The sequence below is a fragment of the Aspergillus terreus genome, genomic scaffold, assembly GCF_000149615.1.
Source record: "Aspergillus terreus NIH2624 scaffold_3 genomic scaffold, whole genome shotgun sequence".
Classification (NCBI taxonomy): Eukaryota; Fungi; Ascomycota; class Eurotiomycetes; order Eurotiales; family Aspergillaceae; genus Aspergillus; species Aspergillus terreus.
Window position 1 is genome coordinate 1,222,019 of NT_165926.1, and position 10,062 is coordinate 1,232,080.

General features: G+C 53.1%; 1 protein-coding gene across 1 annotated transcript; it reads left to right on the forward strand.

Moving 5' to 3' along the window:
- Positions 1 to 5,593: 5,593 nt before the first annotated feature.
- Positions 5,594 to 8,220, forward strand: ATEG_02323 (uncharacterized protein; the record flags this gene model as incomplete). The annotated part of the gene is made up of 4 exons (XM_001211501.1): positions 5,594 to 5,729; positions 5,842 to 6,965; positions 7,028 to 8,022; positions 8,076 to 8,220. The coding sequence occupies 4 exons, from the start codon at positions 5,594 to 5,596 to the stop codon at positions 8,218 to 8,220; spliced, it is 2,400 nt and encodes a 799-aa protein (XP_001211501.1).
- Positions 8,221 to 10,062: the final 1,842 nt, after the last annotated feature.

Genomic DNA, 10,062 nt, shown 5'->3' on the forward strand with positions numbered 1-10,062 from the left:
GGGAAGTGGTTCCTGAAATCCTCCAACGGTGCTTTCGCTCTTTTTTCCTTCCCTTTTCTCCCTGCGCGGATGGGTGGGTGGACCCGGCGGTGGATCGAATCGGGCTTCCTGGCATGCCAGGTCCCATCGGGCGATTGAAGGTAAGTGCAGTGGGCTGGTTATTCCTCCGATCCTTTGGGTTACTTGCTTTTCGTGCTTTTTCCTCGTTGGGTTGGGAAATGCGGATGGATGGATAGCTTCGCGGTGATCGACTGATGGTGTAGATCGATGATGTTTCCTGGGTCGGGTGCGAAACGGGAGCTGCAGGCTGGTACATAGGTTCCTTGGTTCTAGGGGCTTTTTCTTGCTTCCTTTCTTTCTTTTGCATGCAAATAGATGTCACTGATCTAGACAATGGTACAGTCGATACCTCTATCTGTACACATCATCTGCACGCTTGTTGACGGAGCATCGCCATTGAGCACTGACTGCCCGTAGTCTACGGAGATGATTGCCAATCCCAAGAACTAGACCGCCAGCTCATCTCCACATCGACTTCGCAGGGATAACCCATATTGATCAAACTGGCGAGGGATTCCGCCACTTGACGGTCTTTGCTCCGACAAGTTAGACAAGATACCCCGCGAGATACTGTGTCAGTAATGTACTCCATAGAGTCGACCATCATCGCCATTGCGAGTTACCTGTGGTATGCTCATGCCGGTAAAGCAGAGGATGCTCGATAGAAAACTGGAAAGGAACTAGAACGGAGCCGTTCCTATTGGATTGCTCGCGGATGTACGTACCATGAACAAAGTTCAACAACGGTCCCCCTTTGCCCCTTTCAGGATCTGCTCGACGAAACACTCAATGGCCAGATAAACAACCAATGACCATACTCCGAGTAGTCTACAAGGTGGTAAATAACCACGAGAAACACACCCACATCTGGAATGGAGCTACGACCGGAATGATCGATAACGAGGTGGAAAAGATCGGTATGCACGGAGGATTTTGCCCTATTTGCCCCTCCCTTTCTTCCCCTCCCCCTCCGGGTCCATGCGCGTGTTGATCGGAGACCGCATGTCTCTGATAGTATTGCGAGTATGTAGATAGGTAGGTACGTCGAGCTCGAGAGACCTGCCTCGAAGAATCCAGATACGAAGTACCTATGTACACCGACTGTTGCGCTGTCGCAGTTAGGGCTACGACGCGGACCCAACACATGCACTACGCGCTTTAACTCGTTAGTCTATCGACCTTGCCTGCCTACCAGCATCCGCGCAGGCAAGGTCGCGCATGCGCCTACCAATCCGATGACGCCGTGGGCGTTACTGGGTCGGACCGCTGCAGGGCCGGCAAGTGGACCAAGACAGTATTTCTTCCTTTCCTCATGTTGAATGGAAGGGAAATGGTCGTCGCAAGGAACAGAAGCTAATCCTGCTAGGATTGGAACCTTCGACCCAATGCGGTAAGTACCGACGGCCTGAATGGGCGAGGAGGAAGAGAAGAGAGAAAATTCGAGAGGCTGGACGTGTGAGAGAGGATAGGGGCCGAGGTGGATGTGGATTCTTCTCAAAAGCGTAAGCTCGCCGACTCACCGCTCTCTCGCATCCCCTGGCAGATCAAAGCGGTGAGGTGGTCTTGCAGCTGAGGAAGACCTGGACCTGGCCGAGTGGGTTGACTGACGTCGCGTCGTCGGGACCAGGACGATGGCGGACGGACTAGCCGGGTATCTCGGTTGGGCGCGTCTGTTCGACATACCTGGACGGGATGAGGGAGTACAAACAAGGCAGTCGAACGGAGGGAGCCATTTCGGGTGCTACCGGTCGGATAGAAGATGATTGTCTGGATAATGAAGTTGTCAGGGTGCTCACGGATTGACCTGCAAACGAGGAGAGAAGGGAGAGTTGCTGAATGAGAAGAGAGCCATCCGAGGTCATGTGGGTTACCCTAGTAACTAACCGTGTCTGAGTCTGACGGGTTCTTCGGGGTCCATCAGACGCCCCACCGTGTCCTCCGGTTTGTACGCCCACCTAACGGTAGGTCCCTTCAGCGATCTGAAGAACAGCGATGCTGTTCACGACGCCTTCCGGGTTATCAAATTGCATCGATCACGGCCACCGCGAGTCTATCGAGCATTTCATGATCGGGGACTTACTTGACCGGCAAGACATCAAAGCAGCCGTCACACATCGAGAATCAGACCACCCCAAACGAAGCAAGGAACGAAGCGAAAATCAATCCGTGACCACACTAACAGCATCCATCTGACCTGAGGGCATATGTAATCGCAGGTCCAGTGTGGATCCTCTCGCTCGGTGGAGGACACGGAACGAGGGCGCGTCTCCGAGTGAGGCTGGTTGACGCGCGACTGCGATTGCTGGGAGGAGCGCTGCGGGCAGACATGGGAGCGCCGATACTGGACGCTTTAGGCACTGCCCCGCTGCGAGATTCCCATGCCACTTATGCAGAGGGGTGGATGGGATGGCCCGGCTGATGCGTCGCTCAGGCGGGCGACGGTCGGTACTAGTCGCGTTGGATTCTTACCCAAACCAGTAGCCGTGATGGCATTGGATCCGTTCCATCTGGTGATGATGCAGGCTTGCGTCCAGCCTAAGTGGCCCCCCTATTTTTGTTTTCTGGTAGCCTAAGCCCTGTGCCTTCAGCTTGCTCTCAGCTGCAGCCAGGTTGCTGTCTTCTCCGGCGAATCCACCCTGCCTTTGTCGATAGATGGTTGTCGCCACGGATGTGTAGGAAGTTAATTCGAAAAAAGAAGATTGGAACGACAGGACCTGCATCCAACTTTTAGGATGAGCTGTCAGCGCCGTTGTCTGGTTGGAGGGAGTACAACCGGGATTAGCAGCGCTGACCAAGCCACGACAGAATGCAATGGCATGGCCAAGACCGAAGCGTCCAAGACATGATGATTCTCCAAAGGCCAAGGACAAAGTACGAGACAAAGACGCCCCAAATTTAGATAGAGATAGTCTGGTTTTACTGGTCGCGGTGGTGGATGATCTGTCCACGACGGAGGGATCGATATCGCATCATCACTATAGGACGAGGAATAACTCTGAGTATTCTCTAATGCTGCATGGGACGGGTGGCTTATCCAGCCAAGCATACTTTCTTCTTGTTCCTCCATTGCGACTATGGAGTATCGATGTAGAATGACTTGATGCTCTAGGGGTATCATCCTCTGTTGGTCTCTGGAGACAAGATGGCAGGTAAATCATTACATAAGAACGCGTCGCGATTAACTCTCGCCATGACGACCGATACGGGGAGTCTGGAACGATGAGGGACGGAGCTATGGGCCGATCCACTGGCTACTGTACGGAGTAGTTGAGGGATGATCGATGTGCGCTCTGCCAAACAGCCGGGGCAGGAAAACACGGAAGGAGGGGTCAATGGTGGGTTCGGAGGGGAGGGGGGCAAATGACTTGGATGACGAGGATTTTACCGAGGGCCATGGTGGCGGAGGGAAAAGGAAAGGGAGACGAGAGCCAACCCCCTTTGATGAAGGAATGGATCTCTGGGAAGAAATGATCGTCCACCGCAAAAATGATAACAAAGAATGATCGATAGGAAGGAAAATTGAAAAATGATAGTTGAGATGGAGGAATGATAGTAGGAGAAGAATTCGTGGTGGAAATGAAAGGAGCAAACACACGAATCATGTTGACAGCCTTTGGTTCCGTGGAATTTGACGCCGTCGCATCCTTGTTGGAGGGTTGGAGGGGCAAGGGGGGACGAGGGGTCAAAAAAATAAAAAAAATAAAGAAAACCGAAGAAATGATTATCAAACAGAAAATGATCCCTACTACTGTAGAATCCGGAGGGTTGTGCGTGTGATTGATATTGTTTCTGAATAATAATCGATAGCCCTCTCTCTAGTTACTGCAATTTCCATTACCTGATCAGGCAGTGTTCCCAGGCCACAGATGGTTCCATGGGTCTGGCGGAACCCCGCAACCACTGTTCTGCAGTGCCCGAGAGGGATGAACGATAGGGATGACGAAGGATTGCCGACCAAGACAAGTCTGATTATCACCCGTCCGGAGTATACTTCCTGGATGTATGCTGGTGATGGGATCGTACGTACATACTCCGGAGTTTTCTCAGGGTTCTTTGATATGAGAAGAACAAGGTTACATACCCATACCAACTCGACCCACCCGGAGAAAGGATTGATATGGAGCATGATCCGAAAGAGTGCTCTGTCTTCATCCAACGCATCACGATCCAAGAGGTGAGCGAGGGGGGTTAACGGAAGCAGGGATGAGGAACTATTCGATGGCGGGCCAACCCTAGGGTCAAAAAATAAAACATCGAATTTTGTGGGTATAGGTATAAGACAGATAATTTGACCGGGAGATACATGCATATCTACACGGACAACCGAAGATGTTGCCGTCCAATCCGAGACCGAGCAGCAATTTTCTTTTGTGATTTATTTTCCACATTGGGTGGGGGGCTTGATTCGATCTTGATCTGGCATGAAGAAGCAGAAGAATACGGTGTAGATGGATGATCGATATTGGTACTTTTTGTGCCTTAGCCTGTCATGGTATTAACAATTGTTAGCTTGGACACTAACAATAATACATAATCATGACGCTTTTGAGGGTACCTAGTCGCCTAAGTACCTACTCCGTAGTGGATACAGCAAACCGACTTTTAAATGGCCGATTCGCGAATCTTGAAAGACCCCGGGTGAACCGGATTGACGGGTTGGCAAGAAGTGGACAAGTCTAGGTATCCATGTGGGCTGGGGCGTTTCTTCCCAGCCGGATTGCAGGGACAAGAACAAGACTAGGTGATAGTAATAATAATATTAATAAATAATAGAAGAAAATACAATACAGTAGAAAAGATTGGGTTTAATGAAGAGGATTACGATGCGATGGATGAAGAACTAAACCACAGAGGGGTTAGTCAGAGCGCCCATCATTGGCGGTCGGGGCAATAGCCGCCCCAGTGCGTGGCCGAAGATATTTCCCCCTCCGTCAGTCCCGCCGAGTTGCAGCCCCTCCTTTCCGTTGCTGTGCTGGACACAACGCGCCCGCCTCACTACGATCTTCGGTCCACGACCTGGCGCGCCTTGCCCACACTCCCCTCCCTTTTTCCTTTCTTTCTTCCCTCGTCTTGCCTGCCCTCTTTCTTCCCTTTCTCCTCATCCCCCATTCAACATCCTCCCCCTCTTTCTTACCATCCCCTCCTCTTCTTCCTCCCTCCTCCTCCCTCTCCTCTTCCTTTCGTCTTTCCCCATCTTTTCATCTTCATCTACATTCAACATCGATCTTTTTCTTCCTGGGTGGTTGATTCACTGTCCCTTTATCCTCCTAATCGGCAAAGCCACTCCTCGTTTTCGCCCTCCCCCCGTCCGCCTGTGGCTGGACCCCCCCCGTCTCTCATCGTCTACTCTCCACGCGATTCTCCCCCGCCCAAGGAATGATCAGACATCAAACTGAATTCTTGACATCTACCCGTCTTCAGAACCGGTGCGAAGTCACGAAAGGCACGATACCGCCGTCTTTTTCTCCCTCGTCTCTCTGATCCGAGAAGAAAAGAAAGCGTCGCCCTGCCTTCGTCGCACTCGCCCGAAGACATGGCTCCCAACGCTCCCAGCCAGGCCACCAACTCTCCGGCCAAAAAGACCTCTGCCCCAGAGAAGAAATATAAATGCCAATTTTGCAATCGTGCCTTCAGCCGCAGTGAACACCGCAGCCGACACGAACGTTCGCGTGAGTAGCATCTCTCCTCCTATCTTTGCGCCGGGGACTGCGCGTGGACTTCCTTCCGGCCCCTCTACATGGCCGATGGACCTTGAGTACGACGCTAACATCTGACCTGTAGATACCAAGGAACGACCCTTTAAGTGCCTCAAATGCCGCAGTACCTTTGTTCGTCGAGATCTGCTTCTCCGTCATGACCGTACCGTTCACGCCAAGGATGGTGGCATTCCTCTAGTTTCCGAGGGCCGCCGTCGTGGCGGCGCAGGTGTTCAGAAGCCCTCTCCTGCACCTGCACCCTCCAAGCCCTCCATTACAATCGATCCTGCTACGTTGGAGCAAATCGAGCAAAGCAGTGACGGTATGGTCGATCTTGAAACGGCAGCCATGTTGATGACAGATTTCCAACATAAAGCCGCAGCCGCCGCTACGAGTCAGGTCCATGATCGCGCGGAGTCGGATCGCTCCTTTTCTCCTGGACGCGGTTCCCTCCTGGATCCTCCCGTTTCGTACCTGTCGGGCAATGCGACTCTCCCTCAGATGCCGTGGGATTCCCTCGTGTCTCCAGCCGATACCAAGCACTTCATGTCCCATGGTACCGACTCGCATCTGCCCATGATGGACCGACATCCCAGTGACGCTCTGGCCCCGTCGCTGCATTCCCTAGTCAACTCGCTGCCTCCATCTGGAAACTCGACGCCAAACGCTTTGTCGCCGTACCCCCCGATGACCGGCCCCGTCAGCCCCGTGAACTACCGGAAGTCGCCGGGCCCCAGCCAGGCCCTGACTCTCCCCAAGGCGCCTCAAATCGCCAACGATATCGAGCGGAACATGGTCGTGGAACGCATTCGTCATGCCGATGCCCTGGGATCGCTGCCGGACTCCTTCCAGCTTCCGTCGACCCCGGCGTTGAACAAGTACCTCTCCACGTACTTCAACTTGTACCATCACCACCTCCCGTTCCTGCACCAGCAGTCCTTCAAGCCCGCGATGACCTCGCCGCCCCTGTTGCTGGCTGTTCTTTCGATCGGTGCCCTGTATGCGTTCGAGAGACAGGATGCTTTTATGCTCCATGTGGGATCAAAGATGCTTGTCAACCAGTTCCTGCAACACAAGGATAACTTCGACTCTCGGAAGTGTCCTTTGTGGGCCATGCAGAGCACCCTCCTGAACATGATCTTTGAGAGCTGGAGTGGTGACCCGAAGGGTCTTGAGTGGACTTGCTCTATTAAGAGTCTCCTCGCCAATGTAAGTTCACCACCAACCCCTTAAATTAACACGTCTGATCTTAGTGTCTAACTATTGTGCAGATGGTTGCTGGAAACCGCTATCAATTTAAGGTGCGTACGGAAGCTCGCGAGGGCGCTCAGCCGTCTCGCGAGGAGTGGATTGAGGACGAGTCATGCCGTCGCACTTATTACGCCGTGTACATTTTCTTCGGCATGCTCACCTTGACCTTCAACCACACTCCGGCTATGAGCTTCGATGAGTTCGATAACCTGGAGCTTCCGTCTTCCGAGTCTTTGTGGAATCTCGATGTTACAGACGACGAGGCCTGGCGCCGCAGCCTCTCGTCCGCCACCACTCTCACAGTTCGTGAGGCCCACGATTGTCTCTTCCAGGGGGAGCAGACCCGCTACAGCGCGTTTGCAACTCGCGTTCTGATCAACGCCTTGTTCCTTCAAGTGTGGAGCCATAAGAGAAGCTTCGAGGCCCTCCAGGATGTCGTCACCGAATACAAGCTTCGTCTGGCGTTGGAGACCTGGGAAAACTCGCTCGAAGTCTGCGAACCGGAGACGATTGTGGTTCCACTCAGTACGCCCCAGAAGGGACATCCCCTGATCTTCAACTCGATGGCGGTCTACCGGAACACTCGTGCTCGCCTGGAGGTAGATCTGAAGTCGATCCAGGAAGCTCTGCGCTATCACTCTCCCTACGAAGTCGCCGCAGCTATGACCGTGGCGCGGGAGAAGGTGAAGCGCTCGCAGGAAATGAACAAGGTCATCCAGTCCTGCTTTGAGTGTATCGAAATCGCCGCCGTCCAGGGCATCAACTGGGTCGCCAAAACATCCGCCACCAACTGGAGTGTTGAGCACCCGCTCTGCGGCTTGGACCTGATGGTCATCCTGAGTCTCTGGCTCTATCGCCTGGAACATGACGAAGAGCCCGCGTCGGAGGCTGAGCTGGCTATCTACAACAAGGTTCGGAATTTGTTTGATGACGATGCTGTCGACGCCTTTGGTAAACTCAGCTCCACCGTGGCCCGTGTATGGGGTAACATCCTAGACGGTGTGGTAGTGTGGGGGTAAGTCATCCGAATCAATCATACATAGGATCCGATGCTAACTGGACTTCCAGCATTACTAAGCTCATGGGCGAGTCGTTCAAACTTCATTCCCAGGCTCTGATCGGCTACGAAGATTCGCTGCTGCGGGTGGCCAAGGATCAACCCATCCACCCGATGCCGGCGAAGACACTTGCGAGTGTCGGGACTGCGTACTAGATTTGAGTATGCTAGAGTCCCAGTCGATCATTCCATCTTCGCGCATTCATTTGGACTATGATATTCTGACGTCCGTACTCGGACGTTTGTTCCACGTGGCCCCCCCTTTTTTTTACTTTACTTTCATACACTCGTTTTGATCTATCAGTTGGGACACTGGCGGGAATTTCGGATTTATCGGCAGAGCGGGAGCAGGCAGGTTGGCGGCAATGGAGCGCTATGATCTGAACCGCCACAGAACCTGCTGAAACTCCCAAGGTTTTGTTTTTGTCTTTTTGGTCTTTCCTTGCATTTTTGCTATTCCTGCTGGTTTCTTTTTGCAAGAGCTCACAGGAGTCCGGTGTGGTCATTTCTCTGTTTTTCATGGGCAGCTTTCCCAGCAACATCTCGACACCCGGCTGGTCCTGTGTGTTCTTCACTTTTAGCACTCGGTGGAGTTGTTGTTTCTTGCCTTTTGCTCACTCGACCCCTACATAATACTTAGTGCTTTCTTTCGATTCTGCACATCAGCGTGCTTGGTCACATTTCCCGTCGATTTTTGTCCCTGGCCATTTGATACCTTTGTCGTTTATTTTCTTCTACCTAACTATTCGAGTTCTCTTCTGCCATTCCTTCTCATCTACTTTTTTATTACTTTTTTCATTTTGCATCTGATTTAATGTGAGTTAGAATCGTTTGATGTGTTTATGTTTATGCCCGTCTCCGCCTGTTTTCTCCCCTCTTGTTGTGCATTGTTTGTTGCATGTTTTGTTTTGTTTTGTTTCGATGCTCGATCTTGGTTATTGCGATGTCTGTTTGCGTTGTAGTACCCTGTACTATATAATCTGGCAATATACGTGATTGACGGGCATCTTGGTTCTACTCGTAGTACCTAGTAGCGAACGTAAGGTAGTCGGTGAAGGTAAGTAGCCGGTAAGCCAATTCATAGATCAAGTATTATATTGAGTATGTGTGTGTATCTCTATCTAGTCATTATACAAGTATATATGCCTGACCGCACGATCGATGTTCATGCGTTCGACTGTCCAAGACATCAAGTACAGATCGGGTCCACGAACCCCCTCGTCCAGCCAAGTGACCCAGCAATGACGACAAAAAAGCCCAGTCCCACGGCGATACTCACCACCCCGTAAAAGTACGCTTGTCGCCGGCGACTCAGTCCATTTAACTCGGCAACCCACGTACTCACAGTAGTGGACGTCCCACAGAACCCGTCCTGGACGCCCTCTAGGACCTGACAACTCGTCAAGACGGTCGCCCCAATGTCCGCGACGCGCTGCAGATCAAAGCACATGGCCAGGATGATGGTCCCGAAGACGTTGACGGCGAACGTACCCAGCGGGAAACTGGGGATGCGGGCATTGAGCGCCAGCGACACGTAGTAGCGCAGGAGACAGCCCAGCGGGGCGAAGACGACAGCGAAGACGGCGCGGCCGCGCCAGTGCTCGGGGCTCGCGTCGTGACGATCGGGCGGCCAGATGGCTAGGAAGACGGCGCCGAGCCAGCAGCCTCAGCCGAGGAGGACGAAGAGCGGGTCGAGGACGCGGCGGGCGAAGCGGAAGGGCACGGACGGGGTGAGCGGGTCGAGGGCGAGGGCAAGATGGGCGCCGAAGATGAGCGCCGCGAGACTGAGCGCGACGGTGGTGAGGATGACGGCCAGCAGGGCCATGAAGCTGTAGCTCGTCATTGCGCGGGGGGGATGGGAGAGGAAGGCGGTGGGATGGGGTGGGCCAGGTCGTTGGTCAGGGTCGAGAAAGACGTCGCGGATGAATGGAGGAAAAGGAGGTGAAGCTACTACAGAAGTCTGGTGGTGGAGGTCTGATGTAGAGCGGGATGGGTCTT